An 18,688-nucleotide genomic window follows, 5' to 3' on the forward strand; every position below is an offset into this window, starting at 1 on the left:
GTGTTCCTTAACACCTCCCTGCAAGAAATAAACTGGTGGCAACGTGCAGCAGGCAGCGGGCGAGGGCTGGGAGCTGCACACAGAGCCCCAGGGGCTGCCAGAGCACAGCCCCAGGGTCACGCCGTAACCACCCGACGAGCCTTCCCCATCCCAAAATCTCCTTCTCCCCACACTAATCCCTTGCCGTGTGTCAGCCTTTTCGGCTCGGCAGTCAGCTGAATGCTGAGAGCGAGGACGTGACCTCCTCTCCGACACAGGGAAGGTGGCGAGCCTCAAGGAAAAACCATCCTGGGGAGGGGAGAGGGGTCCTGAGGCTGTCGCGGAGGGTGCAGAGCTGCTCCGTGCCTGCTCCTCTCCTGTTGCTCAGGTAACACTTGCAAGGCAGGTCCTCCAAGCAAATTTTTAGGTCAGTTATAATTGGGAAACCTCGCGTGGAGCTATAAAACATCAGTTAATATGCTGGAACTATCTAGTTAAATGCCAATTATAAAACCCCATAAGCTCCTCAACTCAAATATATTAATAACATAATTAAACATTTATTGCTTATGCAAATTAAAAGTTAAGTTAATCGGACATCAACGAAACCCCAGGAAGTGACCATTTAAGTAACTAATTTCTATTTAATTATGATTCCTTCCTATTATAAAGCCCCCATGCCATTATTTCTGGACTGCTCAGCGGTGTTTACTCGAGTCGTTCAGACTCGGCATTCCCACTCCGGCATCCATCGGTAATCCCAGACAGCTGCAGCATTCATCCAGCAGCCGGGGCCCTCGCACAGCTGGCAGCAGCTGGGCTGGGTGCCCCTGCTCCCTGCTCCTTCTCCCACCTCCTCCTTGGCTAAGCTGCTAGGGAGGCGCAGCCGGGATTAAATCTCCTCCGTTCTGGAGTGGAAAAGGGAAGGGAGACGCACCAGACCCATGGCAAGGCACCTGCTGGGGATGGCAATAATGTGTATTTGTGTAGATCCGACGGGCAGAAGGTAAGGATTTAGCCCTTCTGAGCTCCTCCCCGAGCCTTGTCCCTGGTTCCCTCCACACTTTTGCCGAAATCATATCACTTCTCCGCATCGCCGCCGGGCAAGGGCACTTTTTGCACAGTGGGGAGATCGCGGACCTCGGAGGATGTGTTCCAGCTCCTCGGGTGGACAAAGCTGCGTGCCAGCGGAAAGCTCCTGCTCATTATTGTTGTAAAGCGGTAATTGAAAGGGCTGGGAGCTACAGCAGGACAATGAAATGAGGCCGGGAGATGGGAAATGAAGCATTTTGTTCCTCGAGGGATGGAGATGTTTCCCCTGGCGAGCCGAGCCTGTGAGGCCAGGGCCATACGGATGGGCTCCCTCCCTCCAAGCGACAGGCAATCAGTTAAACCTGACAGGTGTGAAGTTGGCAATTTTCTTTTCAAAACTGTGAGATAAACAGGCTGGCAGGAGTTTGAGAGGAGCCGAGAGATAAGGGAGAAATAGAAACGTTCAGGCACCTCTCTCCGTGGGGCTCGCGATGGATGGAGAAAAAATCTGCTTTGCATAGCCCCAGATGTAGCCAGCACTCAGGTGCTAGGCTAGAAAAAGGCTTGGTGAACATGCGTGAATGATCAAGAGAAAGCCTTTACCCTCCCAGATGCTCAGGGGGTCCTGCCCTCAATCCACTAGGATTTGGTCCATGTTCATTTCCAGGGATTTCGCCAGCACAGAATTGCTCCTCCTGAGCCCCCCCAGCAAGCCACAGGGCAGGGTTTTCTGCAAAGGGGAAGACCGTATCCCTAAATTAGGACCTTTCAGTCCCCCCTGGGGCCGATGCAACCTTTTCCATGCACATTTAAATCACATACACATTCACAATGCAGTGCCCCTGCTTTGCTTGTGCAGCCACGCCTGGTTCTCTTCTTTCTGCGAGCTAGTGTGTAAAATTTTAGGAGTGCAACACCCGTTGATATTTTACAGGCTGATCCTTGTTCTGCAAACACTATATAAGAGGGAGCCTGCATCCAAACACGTCCGGGAAGGCTGTGAAATGCCTTGTTCAGAGGAGGAGTGAGCCAGCCCCTCTTCGCCTTCTGCCAGGCACCACGGAGGGCATCTGAGGCTCAACAGCACTTCTCGGTGTCACAGGTCCCCCAGCTGGAATACATTTGCATAAAGCAATTTCCTCCAACAAATACGTTCATACAAATCAAACTCAAGTTCGCAAATAATCTGAAAACACGGTGAAAAAAAAATTAATCAGACATATTTGTTACTACAAGTAATTCACCCAGCTCTGCTCTGAAGCAGCGAGGTTCTCTCGGTTCGACTTTTTGGGCACCAGCTGTAGGGGACTCGGAGGGATGTGTGACCTTGGGTGCTCTGCCTTGAACCTCTCACCTCGCAGGGAATTGGGAACCTCTGGCCCTTGCAGCCACAGAAGCGGATCCCTGGGAGATCCACCTGGTTGTAAGCGGTGTGCAAGGCTTCAGTCCCAGCAAGAAGGGACACTCCCAGGTGCCGGTGCCCAGGGGTGTCGGGGAGGTTGCCTGGTGGTTCCCTGATTACGCGGGGCTGTGTCTCACTCTCACTCGCTACAAATCCTGCTTAGGCTACGTTAATCTGCGTGCGTGGAAATGAGCATAACTCCGTCGTAGTCAGAAAAGTTGGGTGTGCTTACACCAACAGGGAGCCTGGCTCTGTACCTTCATCATGGATATTTGTGCCCTGCACCCCGTGCACAACCAGCTCCAGGCAGGTACATCTCCTGCTGCTTGCTCGGAGCTCTCAGCTGGGGTGAACGCGATCCCCTTTTTCATCCCCCGCCACCCTGACCTCACTCCTCCACTGCCTCCCCATTGCTCTGCTCATTGACCGGCCTCTGAAGTTGCTTTCGTGGCCAGCAGCGCTCGCCTGCAGAGCTGTGGCTGTGAGAAGAGATCCGAGCCACGCTGCCACCTTTGCTGCATGCATTGCTGGCGTTCCTGCCCCCAACGTGGTTCTGTTTTGTTCCAGAGAAACACGAGACCTGGGGGTGCTCCAGGGGAGTCAGCTCCCGCCGCGCTCAGCGCTCTGCAACCGGAGCTGCCCAGAAGAGGCCCCCCGCCATGGGTTTTATCCATCATCGCTTAACTGTAAGGCACGGCCTGGGAAATCGGCGCAGCATTTCCCAGGGGCTCATCCCAGCAGGACCACGGGCACAGGCAGCGCCTCCTCTTCTCCTTTTTACCATCCTCGACCCCCAGCTCCCCAGTGCTCCTTTCCTTCCTCCCCTTTTACCCCCACCCCAGACTTGGCTGATGGGGCTGGGCCAGCTGCGGGGGCTCCAGCCCTGCGGGATGCTCCCCTCCTGGGGCTCCTGACCCAAGCGGCTGCAGCTGAAGCAAAGCTACGCTTCCAACGTCTGTCCTTGCTGGGAGGGGCTGGCAGAAAGGGGAAAACAAGGGCGGTAATTACAGGAACACACAGATCCAGCCTGGACAGCGGTCACAACCCCCTCGGCCATGGCACAGCCTGATGACAAGTCTTCCTGGCTTTTCCCCCTTCACATTTGGGGGCGATGCTCAAGGGCAGGGCTCCGGGGAGCTGCCTGCCAGGCACACACACAGCCTCCACCCATCCGTCCGTCCATCCATCCATCCATCCATCCATCCATCCATCCATCCACCAGCTACCCCGGCTGCTGTGCCTGCAGACGGGGAGCCCACAGGCTGCACCAAACCTCTCCTTGGTGCCTAACCCCAAACCTTCCCTCTCCATCCAGCTCATCCCTTCCCGGAGGAGACCAGGTCAGGCTCAGGCGTGGCTCAGGATCCCCCGTCCTCTCCCCCAGTGGCAGGGAGTGCTGGGTTTTGGTTCGTGCCTCCAGCAGCGAGCCACGTGCTGCAGTCGGGCACAAGGATGCTTTCCCTGGGAGCCTTCTTCAGGCCAGAGGCATGGCAAAGCTCCTGCTGGTATCAGCGCAAGGAAGAACGTGGGCATTTTCTCTGATCTCTTGCTTCCTTTGTCTCTCACTCCCTTGCAAAACCCCGGCACTCGCAGGGCTGTCTGCCTTGATCTCTGGGAACGAGGCTGCCTTTGCAGCGTGCGCTCACAGCGACGAAGCTGGCCGAAAAGAGAAAGGCAAACCAGCGACCTGACTGATCTTTCCTCCCAAAGGACCCCGGGCATCCCTACAGCTTTTGCTCGGTTTTGGTGCCCGATCACCACGGTAGCCAAGCGCTGTGCTGCAGGAGCATCCTACAACCTCAGCCCAAATGTCCCAGGCCGGTGTCCTGTCCCTGCCAGCGGCTCGTTGCACGTGCCTGGAGAAGGCACAGGAGTGCCCCGGGGTGCTCTGACACTTCTGCCACAGCCCGCCCATCCGCCAGGGCTAGCAGCAGCTTAACAACTTCCCAAGCTAGCGACTGTCACCAGTTTAATAGCCTTTGATGGATTTTTCTTCCATTGGCTTTTCTCGTCACTTTTCCAGCTTAGGCTAAGTTTCAGCCTCAGCAGCATCCTTTGACAAGGAATTTCACTGTTTACACTGTAAACAGGAAAAAAAAAAACCAAAACTTTTATTTTTTACACTATAAACAGGGAAAAAATCCCTCTCCTTTTATTTATTTTGAATCCGTTGCCCAAGAATTTCTCATAATACCACCCACTTCAACGGCAAAGGCCATCGTTCCGTGTCCACCTTCTCGGGTGTTGTTTTTGGGAGGCTTACAAGATCTCCAAACTTGTTTCGGAGCTCTCCTAAGCCTCTGCCTTCATCCACAAGGAATTCCCAATTCCCACTGCGAAGCGCTGCAGAGCACGGGAGCAGCCCCGGGATGCTGGGGAGCAGATGCCGTTCCTGCCCCCACCACTCCTGACAGCTACGAGCCACGGGATGCAGAACGACGCGGTCAGAGATGCACAAAAAGAGGAGAGGGTTTCTTTTTTTAAAATTCTTTATTTATAAAAAAGTACATTTTTTTTTTCCACAGCTGAGCCACTATTGTTTTTTGTACAAGTAAAAGGAAGGGTGATGCAACACCCCGCCCACACAAATTATAACCATGAAAATGTCCCCCTGGACCCCAAACAAACAAATTATTACAAAGGATGGAAAACAAAAAACAAAAATAATCATAAAAGTCCATTACATTATTATTATTATTATTTTTATTTTTTATTTTTTACAAAAGCACTTACAACACAGATTAAAAAAAAAAAAAAAGAAAAAGAAGTGGGGCTGGGGCTGTTTGTCTGTCTGCAGTCTTTATTCCACACTGATAATTACAGCAAGAGGAGGAAGAAAACGAGATAAAATCACCGGAGTTAAGGAATCGCGTTTTAAAAAAAAATAAAATAAAAAAGGCAAAAGGAAAGACAAAGCAGATCCTCAGCGAGAACACCTCGGCCAGCACCGGGGTGTGCCAGCGAGGATCCGGCTCCGCATGCCTGCTGCCTTCACCCCAAGCACATTTCGTGGCTCCCCAGCACCGGGTGCCACTGCGAGCCCCTCACCGCCAGCATCCCCCCTGCTTCTCCTCTTCCTGGGACCCCCGACCCATTTGGGACCCCCCCCCAGCTTCGTGCAGCTGCCGGCACGATGCCCTCACCCATCTCCCCTCCTCTCGGCCACGGGGGCTTTCCCTCTGAGCTTTGAGCCTGAAAGTGCCCAAATCCGCGTGTTGTGTGCTTGTGTTCGGGAAAGGCAAACAGCGAAGGAGATCTGCAGCCCCCTTTCTAATTGCATTCCCTTCTCTAATTGCTTGAAGATCAATCTTTTGAGTCTCTCTCTCGCTCTCTCTCCCCCCCTCAACCCCTCGGTGATTTCTGCTGAACAGTTGTGTTTCTTTTTTTTTTTTGACTCAACACCAGGAAAATGGCTCCCTTTGTCCCTCGTGTCTTTGCAATCAATTTGGTGCTACCATTTGAGTTTGATTTTTTTTTTTTTTACTAAAGAAATCTTCAGGTTTTATTTTTTTTTTTTCCCTGGACTGAATGAAAATGATTTAACAACCGTGGGGGGAAAAAAAAAAAAGTAATTAAATAAGGGAAAATAACATCACTAGGGTGAATTGCAATGAATAATCCTAGACGTAAGCCCCAGCAGGAAAACAGCCGGGGTGTCTGTACATAAACTATAGGATTTGTTTGGGGTTGTGACACCGATGTGCCTGCTCCTGGGCACACAGAGGGAAGGAGCTGGGGCTCGGCCCTTGTCCCGCTGGGTGAGATCCACCAGGATGCCCGGGGGGCTCGGGGCAGCCCCCAGCTCCCTGCCCGCCTCTCCTGCCCACCCGGCTGACTCCGGAGGTGCTGCGGTGTTGCCCCAAATTGCCCCCCCAGGGTCGAGGTTTGGGGAGGGAGAAGCGCCACGCTGCGTTGTCTTTTCACAGGGAAGAACCCGGGGAAAGGATCTGCACGGGGATCAATCCCTTCGAGCGGAGGTAAGGCAACTGTCCCTGCCTCCGAGGCGCTCTGCCAGCAGCCGGTCCCCGAGCAGGGCGCTGGTGCTCTCTGGGGACCCCTTCCAAGCCCGAAGCCAGCTCAACTAACGAGCTGCAGCATCAGTCGGGGCATTTCCAGCAGCTCCTGGCACCCAGGCAAGGCTGGGCAATGCCATGCCCGCAGCAGGTGATGGGTGGGCGAGGACAGGGACGTGCTCGGAGGGGGGTCCCAGCCTCCTGCCTGCCCTCGGCCGGGCCCAGCGGGGCCGTTTTACACCTCCTCGGCACTTTGTGGTGGCACGGGAGGGGAGAAGCAGGGGGCTTGGGCTTGGGTCAGCTGAGACCCTCCTGGGAAGCCGGAGGGGCTCCTGGTGGGACCCCTGGTGCACACAGCCTCGTGTGAGGTGGGGACAGGGACGGTTTTTATCCTGCAGCTGGAGCGAGCCCTGCTCTAATCACCTGCAAGGGCCCCCTCCGAGCAATTTAACCCAGAGGAGGGAGTGAGGCTGTTACCGGATCAAAACAGCTCTCAGATGAAACATCAATCTGCAGCGCTTCCCCCCCACACACACTTCTTTCTTCTACCTTGCTATAGATTAATGGCTAATCACTTGGTAATTACCACCCCAAGAGTCCTTTTGGCCAGTTAGCCAACCTTGAAAGGGACGGCAAGAAGCAAATCAGTGCCCTGAGGTGGCATTTGGGGACGAGTGCACCAAGGGAGGGATGCCAAAGGGCTCAGGGACGAGGAGGAGAGGAAAGGACCAGGGAACCTTGGCGATGCACCACCTGCTATCTCCTCGTCTTCCTCCGAGTCCCCTGTTCTTCCGAGCCCCCAGATGGGCAATGGGCGAGCCAAGGAGGCTACATCCCCCAAAACGACACCTCAAAGTGAGGGTAATAACTACGGCATCAGCAAACTGGGAACAGTTTGGGGCTCTGAAACGCTGGGGAGCCAGCGCAAGGCAAGTTTGCCAGATCAGCCCTCCCGGGAGCACTGCAGGAGGCGGAAGAATCGCTGCTGGCCCCCGCAGCGTGCAACAGCCCCGTGCAATCCGTGACGGAGGGACGGCAGAGATTTCATCCCCTGTGGGGGCTGCTTGGTTGTGGGGTGCTCCTGCTGGCGGTGGGGGGACAGGGGAAGGTCCGGCCGTGTTTTTGGTAAGGGTCAGCCTTAAGGTTGAGGCGGACGCAGCGCTTCCTGCGGCGCGGGGCTGTTCTGCCAGCAGCCAGGAAGCAGGCAGGGCTGGCAGGAACAGCAGCACGATTCCGGGGCAGCAATTGGATTTCCCACTCCTGTGCACCGCTAATGCAATAAAAGCGAGCTGCAAACCGCGGGTGGCTCGGGCTGAGCTCGATGCTGCCTGGCCCGAGAGCCGCACGCCCGAGGAAAGCACCGGAGGCCGCCTGGATCAGAGAGCTGACCTTGACTCATCTGCGTGGGTCTGGCTCTGCAGCCGTCCTCCTGCAGCAGGATAACCGCTGGATGCTAGGGAACAAAACCCAGCGGGTAGGGCAGGGGGAGAATTAGTCCTGCTATTTTTAGATGCGCGTGATAACACGGCTCGGAGAACTGGGGGTTTCTTTTCAAACAAAAGATTTATTTATACATCAAATTAAAAAAACAAAACAAAAAAACAAATAAAATAAAAATTAAAAAAAAAAAAAGAAGAAGAAGAGCGATAATCCCCAACCCAGTGAATCTGATTTGGATACGGTCAGTGTCAGAGGGCCCGGGAGCCTGGAGTCCCATTTACCCGCGGAGCAGAGATAGCAGCAGTCCGAGCCCCCATCCCAACGCAGGGGCCCGGGGGGAAGGAGGACGAGATCAATACCCCAGGCTCACTCCCTCCTGCCCTATCTACCAAGGCTTTGCTTATCAGAGGGAGAGGATATCGGAAAAGTGGCGATCAATGCAGGCGAAGCAACGTATCTACGGGCTCGGGCTGCTGCTAGAAGAGTTATGAGCTGCCCGCATGCTCTGACCGAAAGAAAGAGAGAAAAAAAAAAACACAAAAAAAATCAAGTGTAAACACATGACAATTAAGTCTTAGTGGTATAATAAAAGCACGGGGCCTGTCCCGAGCCCCTGCAGCACCGCGGGCAGGGTGGGAGCGCTGCCCCCCCGGGTGCAGCCCGGGGCTGGAGGCTGCAGGATGCGCGCCCGCAGCCAGGGCAGCAGCGGCTGCGAGAAGGGGCCAGCGCTGCTTCGAGCCATCGCGGGGGGGGGGGGGAAAAATGTCAGCAATAAATACTCCTCGTCTTTCTTTTAAAAAGAACGCTCCAACAAAGACGGAAAATGAAAAGGCAGGAGGTGATAAATGGGAGGAGGAAAATGGCAGCTCCGGTTCCCTGCCCTGCTATCAGCCCGCGCACCCGGGGCTTGTTTCGGGGCTTTCCTCCCCCCTTCTCTCCTCATTTTCCTTTTATTGAGTCATTAAAACCTGGGAGCGGGTCCCCCAGGCGCGCAGCGGGCGATGGGAACAGCACCCAGACCCCGCTGGGAACAACGTGCTCAGGAAGAAAAGTCCTTCCACCCGACAATGGCACCTCCGTTTCCTTCGCCGCGAGCTTCTCTGGCCTCTGTCCTGCGGACAGCCCGGCTGGCCCCCTCCCCGGGTTAAAACAAAGAAGAAGACGACAACATACAAACAAATTCCAGTGTTTCAGGGGCGTGGGAGTGGGAGGAGGAACCTCGGGGAGGGACGCGGGGCCGAAGGGCCCCCTGAGCTATGAAGACACGAACAGAGTGTAATATACAGGCTGGGCACCAGTCGTTAAAGCAAATAGTAACACCTACGCCACCGACCAATACAAACACCACAGAAGGGGACGAAAAAGTCGTCGAGAGAAATTAAAAAGGCAAAACCAAAACCGAGAAAATAACTACCCGACCTCCCACCTCCCGGCCCGTCCCCCCGTCCCCCCCCCCCCCAAAAAAAAAATAACAAAACAAAAAACGATCCGTAAGCAAAGCTTTCCCCCGCGCCCCCCCCCCCCCCCCCATGTCCACCCCCCCCGGCCACCCGCTCGCCAGCGCCGGAGCCTCCGAAGTCCGTGGGGGGCGTGCGGGGGGCGCGTGCGGGGGGCGCGGGGGCCCCGCTGCTGGGCTCGGCGGCGACGCGGGGGGGAGCTGGCGGGCGCGTGTCTGCGTGCGGGCGCGTGGCTGGAGCCAGGAGGCGAGCTACACGTACCACTCCTTTTTGGAAATGAAGGATCCGTCGTTCTGCGACACCATGTTCTCGGCGATGTCGAGCTGCTCGGGGTCGTACTGGAAGCCGAGTGTCCTCTCGTCGTAGGGCTCGGGGTGCGCCTCGCCCTCGTCCACCGTGAAGTAAGGCCGCTTGGCGTCCTCCTCGTACTTGTTGGGGCCGCCCAGCTTGCGCTCGCCTCCCGCGTCCTCGTCCTCGTCTTCGTAGGTGCTGCCGCCCAGCGGGCCCGGCTTCTTCTCGTCGTCCGAGTCGTCGGGGTACTGCAGGTTTTGGGCCATGGGGGGGTGATGCTGCGGGATGCCGGCCTTGCTGTAGCCGTTGCCGTACACGTGCTTCTTTGTGCTGTAGTCACCCTTGAAGGTGTGACGCCGGCGCCGGAGTACCACAAAGAGCACCACGGCCACCACCAGGACCAGCGAGACGCCTCCCACTATGCCCCCGATCACGGGGGTGGGGATGTTCGGCTGCACCATGGATTTGCGATCATCGATTGGAGACGGGGTGTAGGGAAATTCTGGGTAGGAAAAGACAGATGGAAGGGGGAACAGTGTCAAACCATGCGGAAACGCGCCCTCCCTCCATGCTCTCATTGCCTTTTTTTTTTGGGTGGGGTGGGGGTGGGGGTGGGAAGATGAGGGTAAGGAACAGGGAAGGGAAAAAGCAGGGAAAGGGGAGAAGGGTGCGTCAGAGCAGGGGTCAGAGCAGGAGCTCTGCCCCAGCAAGGGGATGCGGCCATGCCGTGCCAAGCTCGCCAAGCTGCATGCAGGAGCCCAGCAGGCTGGAAGCGGCGTTTCCCTCCCCACCCCCTCCCAGTTCCTCCAGGCGTGCTCGGATCCCACACCCCCGACGCCATCGGTCCGGGCGCTTTCCGTTTTACGGGGAGGTTTCACGCGTGCCGACAGCCCTACGATGCTCCGGCGCGGGGAGCAGGACCCCAAACCCACCCAGCGGCGGGCACCGAGCGGCTGCGGTGCTCCGCGTCCCCCTCCTCGGCGTCCCAGCCCACCCTGAGCCCAACCCCGAGGGCAGCAGCACCTCGTCGCCCCCCACCCACACCCCACGGCCGTGCGGTGATGCTCGGGGTCGGGGCTGGCTGCCCGGCGGCGCAGGGACACCAACCTCCCCCCCCCTTCTGCTCCTGCGGCCGGCACGGTGCCACGGCTCAAGCTAATCTTGTTCCGACAGACACCCTGACCCGCTCGTAAACAAACAGTGCTAAAAAGAGAAGGAGAGGGACGGGAAAGCGGCTCCCTCATCTTTCACGCAGTTTGAGCCGTGCTTTTTGGCACAGATAAAAGTCTGATCCGGGACGTAAGTCACCCTTCCCAGCCCTCCCTCGGCGCAGTCACAGCCCCTGGCCAAACTCTGCTTGCTTTCTCCAGCTGCCCGTCGAGCAGCGGTGTCCGGGAGGCTTCAGGCACCAGGTGGCTGTCTCTGTCCTTCACCTGCCTCCGAATTTCAGCAGCAGATGCCAGGTTAACACCCCGTGGCACCCCTAGGCATTGTGAAGGGGGGGTCCCCAGCGCCCATCCTGCATGATGCCGGTCCCTTTTGGGTTCTGCTGTGCCCGGACCCTCCAACCCTGACCCCCATCCACATGGGCAGTGGGAGAGGAGAGGGAGAGGAAACACTGACAGCATGAACAGACCGCGGGACTGGCACCCAGCCGCATCCCAGGACCAGCAGCACGGCACCTGGGCTGCTCCGACCACCAGCCCTGCCCTCGCACGCCGAGCTCGGCCCCCTCACGCCGCTCCCTCCACACCCCAGCCCTGTCTCCCAGCCCTGCTCGGAGCCACAAGCCCTTAACGCTGCTCAGGACCCTCCCGGCCCTCACTTTTTACCCGGCAGGCGCAGAAGGACTAGCGACCTCAGCACGTCCTCCTACGAGAGCAGCCAGGATGGGCGATGGGCTGGGAGGGGTTGAAAGAAAGCGGATACGAGGCTGAATCTGCCTTCTGTCCCCTCGTCACGGGCCCGTGGGAGTCTGCTGCTGGCAGCCAAGTTTCTGCGTTAGGGCAGGAAATCCTGAACAAGGGAGAGCAGTGCAGGGAGCGGGGCTGCCCTGCAGCACAAGTTAGCCTGGCCACAACGGGAGAGGGGAGAAAAGCGTTTGCTTCCTCTCCGCAGAGGCAGTTGCAGAAAACAGCTGCACGTTTTGGACAAGGGTTCTGAACCCGAGCAATTGCTGGCCTGATCTTTTTGGCGCGAGCGTTTTGCTCGTGCCTGAGAGCTGTTTCACTCCTGCCTTTCCTGAGACATCGTCCCAGCAACAGCATCGTGGTTTCTGCAGCGCTGACTTGCCTCGAGCAAAGCCTCACGAGCCTGAAAGCAGGCGCAGAGCAGCACAGTGGGCAGAACGGGCTGGGGGGCAGGCAGATGGAAGGCTCCCTGCTGCAGCCAGAACAAGGAGAAAGATGCCGCGCAGGCAGGAGTCAGCATCTCTTTCCAAAGACAGCCCCCGGAGCAGCAGTGAGGGCATGCATTTCAGCACAGGGAGCTGAGGCTGGGCTCTGGGAAGCCAAAACCACATGTTGCTTCAACAGAAGGCTTGTCATAGCCAGCTGCTTAATGCAAAGCCTCTCTGCCGAGCCAGCAAGAAATGTCACGTCCATCCCCTGCTAGTCCTGGCTGCCGAGGGCTCCGCTTCTACCACGCGAGCATCCGCGCAGCATCCAGCCCTGCCCGTGCCAGCTCCCGCCCCAGCCCTGCAGTCCCGTGGAGCCCAGACCCCAAAGCCTGGAGCTGGAGGGGTGCAGGGAAAGGCCAGCGAGCCGCCCCACACCCCGGGGGCGATGTCGGTGATGTTTTCCCCCACCTACAGCTCTGATCTGAAGCTCTGCGCACTCCTTCCAAAGGCGCTTGGCCCACTTTTCCATGACGAGCCTCGTTATCAGCCCGGGCTGGAGGCACGAAACGGAAGGGCGAATGTTTTCCTACCTCTCCCGTAGATATTTATTTTCTCCTGCCCTTTGCGCTGCCCGCCCCTGAGATAACGCTCGCCTACCTGCCACCCCCGTGCCAGGGCCACCGCCGCGGACACGGCGGCCAACGCGCCGCTCTTGGGCTTTCACACCTTCTTCGGCTGAACCTATTTTCTGCTCAGCTCCCATCCCCGTCCTCCTCGCAGTGGCCCACTTCCCATGCCAGAGAAAACCAAAACCAAACCGTGGGAAGAGAGGGATTAGAAAGACGGGAAGCCCGCAGCCAAAATCACCCCCTTCCTCCCCAAACCGGTCCCCCTCCGTCGCCCACCCGCACTCCGAGGCTGCGGGACCGAGGGGCTCAGGGGGCGCAGAGGGGGAACGGGGCCAAGCCTGGTGTGTGTGTGTGGGGGGGGGGGGGGGGGCATTAAAAATGGGTAAAAAAAAGAGGAAAGAGTGATCCAGGGCGGGCCGAGGCGTGCCACCGCCGCTGGATGGCGGTGCAGACCACCGCTGCCTCCCTGCGCCCCTCTCCGTGGCCTCTGGGCGCCGGGCACCCTCCTGCGGGCTGCAAGGCTCGGATGAGCCGGGATGGGAGAGGGACCCTTGGGTGCCCCTGTGCTGTGACAAGGACACTGAGGACACCGCCAGGCTCCCTCGTGGCTCGGGACGGGGCTGGTTCTCGGCACGCAGCCACTGTCGCCAGCCCCAGGAAGGGGAGGCAGGGTGCTGCCCGCCCGCTTTCGCGCACGGGGTGTAAAGGAGGGCGCAGGCGCGGGCCGGGGAGAGAGGGGGAAGTGTGGGAAAAGGATCCCCTTTTTGTGTCCGAGGGGCGCGTGAAATTTTCGGAGACCGGTGTGATGCCTGAGCGTGCTGGGGGCCCCCATGTGCGAAATCCATTAGGAAGAGTCTGGAGAGAATTGAAGCCGCTGTGAAAAGCGGAGCGGGGAAACAGGAGACGGCAGGGCGCAGGGAGGGGGAACAAGCCCGGCTTTAATGCCAGCATAAAGAGCCTCCCCTCCTCCTGCTCCCCCCTCCCCAGCCCTCATAAAAACAGGGAGCGCTGTGTGAATAGGAATTAGAGCAGCAACACTATCTGCCCGCTGCCCGGCTCTGCCAGCTGTTGCTTTCAGCCCAGCTCCCTGTCCCCGTGCCAGCTCCCGCACGGCTCGGGGCGGCAGCTGGGAGCTGGAAGGCTGGGGACGGCCCCAGGGCTTCGCTCCGGTTCCCTTTGATCCCACCAGCATCGCCCTGTCCTGCTCCTGCCTCCCCCGGGAGGGGGCTCGGGGGCTTCTCCGGCTGCTGGGAACCGGGAGCTGGCAGCGCCCAGGGGCGTAGCAGCGCGGACGAAGCCGACCGTCCCCATCACGAGGGTGGCTTCAGGAAATGCACGTGGTAAAATCGCTCCTTTCTGTTAATGGCTGGTTTCCAGCACAAAAAGGGACCTATGCAGACCACGCCGCCCGCCCATCCGTCCCTCAGCTACGGCTTTTTGAACCTGCTGGCCAATTTCTGTACTATCTGATGGAGAAGGGGCCAGGATTATCCCAATCGCACAGCTCTCGGAGAGATCCCAGGTGGGATCCCCGGCAGAGGTGGCACCTAAACCTCATTAGACATCAGAGAACCCACAGGGACAAGAGCCTGCTCCCAAGGGCAGGAAGGGCCCCAATCAGAAAAAAAATGTATTTTTAGCCACCAGATTATTCTTCTATGATATACAGGAAAGCCCTTTCAAAAGCCCTCCTGCTCACCGCACTGCTTGGATAGTTTAAAAGGTGCTGCTTCCTGCGGACATGTCTCTTCGTGAAGTCACAATCCGATCCTCTTCCCTTCAATCAAGGGCCAAGGAGAAGCTCAGCACCAGCTGAGGTTCTCACTGGAGCCGGAGGCATCGAGGCAAATGTCAAACTCCATGAGAAATCACCTTTCGGATATGTGCCAGCCCAAGCTGCTCCCTGCAGGGAGCTCCTCCAGAAGAAGGCTCTGGATTTCCTCCTGCCTCGCAGAGCCCCCCCCGCAGCAGCAGCAGCTGGCAGGGGCGAGCAGCAGCTCTGGGGAGGAGCAGGAGCCCTAAAACCGAGAGGTTCCCAGCTCCCGGGTGGCACCAAGCAAACGCAGTGGTTTCATTTTATTATTTTTAGGAGACAGATTGCTGGCGGCAACCCGTCCCGTGCAAGCAGTGTCCACGTCAAATTATCCCGGGACTTTGACCCATTCTGCTCATGAGTCACGACAGGGAGAAACCTCTGTGCCTGCCCCAGCCCAGGCAGGGCTGGTTGGAGAACCTGGTGGCGTTGCTGCTCTTCTCCTCCTCATCACCCCACCTCCTGCTGCGGCGGGGTCCTGCCTTCCCGTCCCCGAGCAGGGCACTCCCGCTCTCCTTGTGCCGCAGCGGCGCAGGGAGGAGAGGAGGCAGAGGGGGGGGAGAACAAACCACTGGCGACTAATCCAGCAGCGCAGCAGCTGCCGCTGGCGTGTCAGAGTGTGACGGCTTTCAGGCCAGATGCCGAGCGAGCCTGAGGTTTTAATCTCCCCGCCAGGTCACCTACCGCTTGTCGATCAGGCGCCGCTCCCGCGGGGGCCTTTGGCACGGGTGCCAGCAGATGGGGTGCAGCAGACGCCGTCTGGAGGGTCAGCATCAGGCAGAGCCCCCCCGGCCGGCTGCCCTTAGCCCCCTGCCCTGCGTCCTCTTAGCTGGAGCAGCCCTGGGTGCTGGGTGCTGGCGGGGCTGGGGTGCACCTGCCGGGGGACGGGCTGTGACGCTGCCCAGAGAGCGCTTTTTCTCGTGCTCGGAGCCCATCACAACCCCACGGGCTGTTTGCTGCGACCTTGCTGCGCTGGGCTGGCTGGCGGTGCGTAAATAACTCCCTGCTGCGAGCTCCTGCAGCTCTCCCCCCCCCGCAGGCAGGGCTCCAGAGCTGCCCATGGGCACAGTGAGGCTGGCGCTGCCCGCACGGGCCAGCACGGAGCCTCCCGTCCTTGCACCGCTCTTGCAGGGCGCACACACGTGGAGCCCTGTCCCCTGCCGACCCGGGGGGCACCCACCAGCTCCAGCCCTGCGATTCTCTCTCAGCTTTGAAGCCTGCCTGCTGGAGAGGCGAAGCTGTGAGAGCATCCTCCTCCTCCTGAAGCCATGGCACGAGCGCACGGATACCCCCAACCCCGCAGGGTATGCCCGAGGGCCAGGGCGTACAATAATCGTACCGCAGGGCAATGAACGCTGCCGCACACCAGCAGGCCCGCCCCGGCACATCCCCACCAACACGTGCGTGCTCCCACGTGCCTGTGCACCGACGCTCACGCGCGGCCGCGCAGCAGGGCAGCCTCACAAAAGGCGCGCAGCTTTTGGGGGTCGCACGCAGCCGTGCACACGGATGGGACCTCCCCTCCGTGCAGGGCTGCCACACGCGTGTGCAAGCACGCAGGGCACGCGGGCAGCCCCGGGCAGTCTGTACCCCCAGCTTTTTATTCTGTCACCCGCCCGCCCGTAATAAATAGCTACATGTCACACTACATGGCTTGGCTGCGACTGACAAAGGTCCTGCAAGGCAGGAGAAGCTATTACAGGAACAGATTGCAGGAATAAAATATTAAATTTCCACTTATCAAGCCCTTTAATACGCTCGAACTGGAACAGAAGCGTGCAGCCGCCTCCCCCCGAAACGAATCGGGGCTGACCCAGCCCTGCTCCTCCTCCCGGGGGCTGGGATGGAGGATGCTGGGCGGCTGCTGCAGGTTTTTCTCTGCACCAACCTTCTGTGGTTTTTTGTGTTTTTCTTTTTTTTTTTTCCTCCCCAGGCTGGCTGCTCACTAGATTGAACTCCGTTTATGGCATGCATCTCTTGAAAGATGTTTCGTGGTCTGCTGACAATCCCTAAATTGTCTGCAAGACCCAAACAAATGTACCTGCAATAGCTGAGAGAGGGCGGCTGAGCCCTCCCCAGCACTGGCCTAATCGGTCCTGAGGGAGAGCTGGATAAACATATTCAGATCCAATGAATTATTAAAAGCGTGGTGGTTTTTAATTTTTTTAACACGGTGGAGCCCTGGCTTAGCGTGCTGGCTGCTCCCTGCTCCTACCGGGGGCTGCTGGTGTGTCCTTCCGTCCCTCTTGCTTAATCTCAGCACCACAATTTGGATTTTTGGGAATAAACTGGGAATACGGGCAGACCTCCACCCAAAGTTGTTCCCTAGGAACCCCGCCAGTGCCCACTCCACTTGCCAGTGCTGCTCCGGTCGAGCATGAGAACGATGCTCTGCCTCTCCTCGGAAAACCACCGGGACGGGGGCATCCACCGAAGCCCAGGGGGGAACCAAAACCCCATGTCCCCAGAGGAGCCCGTGGCCATACAGGTGCCCGAGGTGCGCTGCTGCTGTGGGGCCGGCAGTTTGCAGAGCCCCGGGAACACGGCGCTCTGGTGGGCACCTCCAGCAGCTGGACGGGTTTTGGCCACGACCTTGCCCTTGTTTTGGGGGTTTTGGGCTGGGATGGGGCAGGGCGGGTGCTGCCCCACGTCCGTGCTCAGCAAAGAGCTCTGTCAGCCTGGTTCCTTCCCCAGGCAAACAAAAAATCCCCCAGAGAAAAGCATGTACCGGGAACAACTCAGCAGGCACGGATCCAGGACAGGAGGTGTGAATTAAAGGCCTGCCACAGTGATAATGATCATAAATAAATACTTCATAATTAGCATCTAATTAGCACATCCCATCCATTGACCTCCGAGCGCTCGGATAGAGGAAGATTAGCCCGCTTTCCCCACGTCACAGCGAGGGGAAGGCAGCGGCGAGGGTGCCGGGTGCGGTGTCACGGCTGGTTGCAGGAGGCCAGCCGCCCAGTTCCCCCAGTTTCACCGGCTCAGTGCTCACCACTGCTGCCCCCCAGCCCTCCTGTGCACCCACAGCCCTGGGGGGCACAGCTCTGGAGCCCCGGCACCCCCGTGCACCCAGCGTGAGCCCCGCTAGCTTGTGCTGCCTGGATGTTGTCCCCTGGGGACAGGGGGCACCCGGAGGAGCCCACCATGGAGCCCAAGCGCATCGCCCCAGCTACCAGGCAGGTGCCCCGGGCAGCTGTGGCAGGTCTTTGATCCCTCCTGTGCCTCCCTGAGAGCTCCTTTACCCACAGCAAGCCTCCCTGGTGCAACAACTTAGGGTCACTGCCCAGCTGCCACCTCCTGACCCAGTGCATCCATCGCTCCTACCCCCAAGGAGCGGCGCGAGCTTCCCTGTCCATTTCTGGGCATCACCTTCTCCACCCAACATATCCGTGTGCCTTTTTTTTTTTCCCTTCCTGTGTCCACGTTGATTTGCAGCTTGTCAAATCCTTTCCCCTGTCCCTCAGGGCCCCGCTCAGCACCACATCCCGCTGCCTGCACCCGGGGGTGCTGCTCCTGGCACAGGCCAGCAAGTGCATGGACAGAGGAGGAGCACAATTAAGAACTGACCCGAGCTCTCTGCCGTCAGAAACGCCACACACCCGAACAAATGACTCGCCCATCTCACGCTTTACTGCTTTGGTGGCAGCCTCTGTCCTCATCCCACTCCTTCCACCTTCCAGCAAACACTTCCCTGACACGTCTTAGCTCTTAACACGTCCAATGAGCCATCCGAGCCCAAAGCAGAGAAGAAGACGAGGGGAACGAGACCGAGCGCGTCTTGGTGTAAAAAGGAAAAGACGACGAGAGGAAAGGAGAAAAAATACAAGCAAACCCAGGAGAAAGCAGAGACCCCCTGCTGCCTTTGCACCGCGACTCTCCCCCCCCCGGCGACACCAGGGGTTCAGACAGACACAAAGAAGCCATCGCTGGCTGGTAGAGGTCAGCAGCTCGCACCCACCTCCTCTCCCCACCTCCTCCTCCTCTTCCAGAGCACGCCGAGTGCTTTCCTACCTGTGACATTGACTTCCACCAAGCCCGACCGGGTCCCGATGGCGTTGGAGGCCTCGCAGATGTAGGTGCCAGCCACGCTGTAGGAGACGGGACCTTTGAAGTAGATGGTGTTGTTCTGGATTTCCACGCTCCCAGGCAGCGTCCCGTTTGGCCTAGGGGAGAGAAAGAGCGTGGCAGAGCCCGGAGGTGGTGCTCGGGAGGGCGAAGAAGCCCTGCAGGGGTGATGCTGACATGCTGCTTCTGCTCCTGCCCTTGGGCAGGTCCAGATCCTGGT

General features: G+C 58.5%; 1 protein-coding gene across 1 annotated transcript in view; it reads right to left on the bottom strand.

Moving 5' to 3' along the window:
* Positions 1–4,884: 4,884 nt before the first annotated feature.
* The window catches only part of LOC310885182 (nectin-1-like), a 60,184-nt gene continuing 46,380 nt past the window's right edge, over positions 4,885–18,688 (bottom strand). The window contains exons 5-6 of the mRNA XM_083808176.1: positions 18,415–18,566; positions 4,885–10,116 (exon numbers count right to left, since the gene is read on the bottom strand). Coding sequence (XP_083664302.1) covers positions 9,575–10,116; positions 18,415–18,566 — 694 coding nt within the window. The 3' untranslated portion in view covers positions 4,885–9,574. The remainder of the gene's footprint in view (positions 10,117–18,414; positions 18,567–18,688) is intronic.

This window comes from Anser anser (assembly GCF_964211835.1).
Source record: "Anser anser genome assembly, chromosome: 22".
NCBI classification, from domain to species: domain Eukaryota; kingdom Metazoa; phylum Chordata; class Aves; order Anseriformes; family Anatidae; genus Anser; species Anser anser.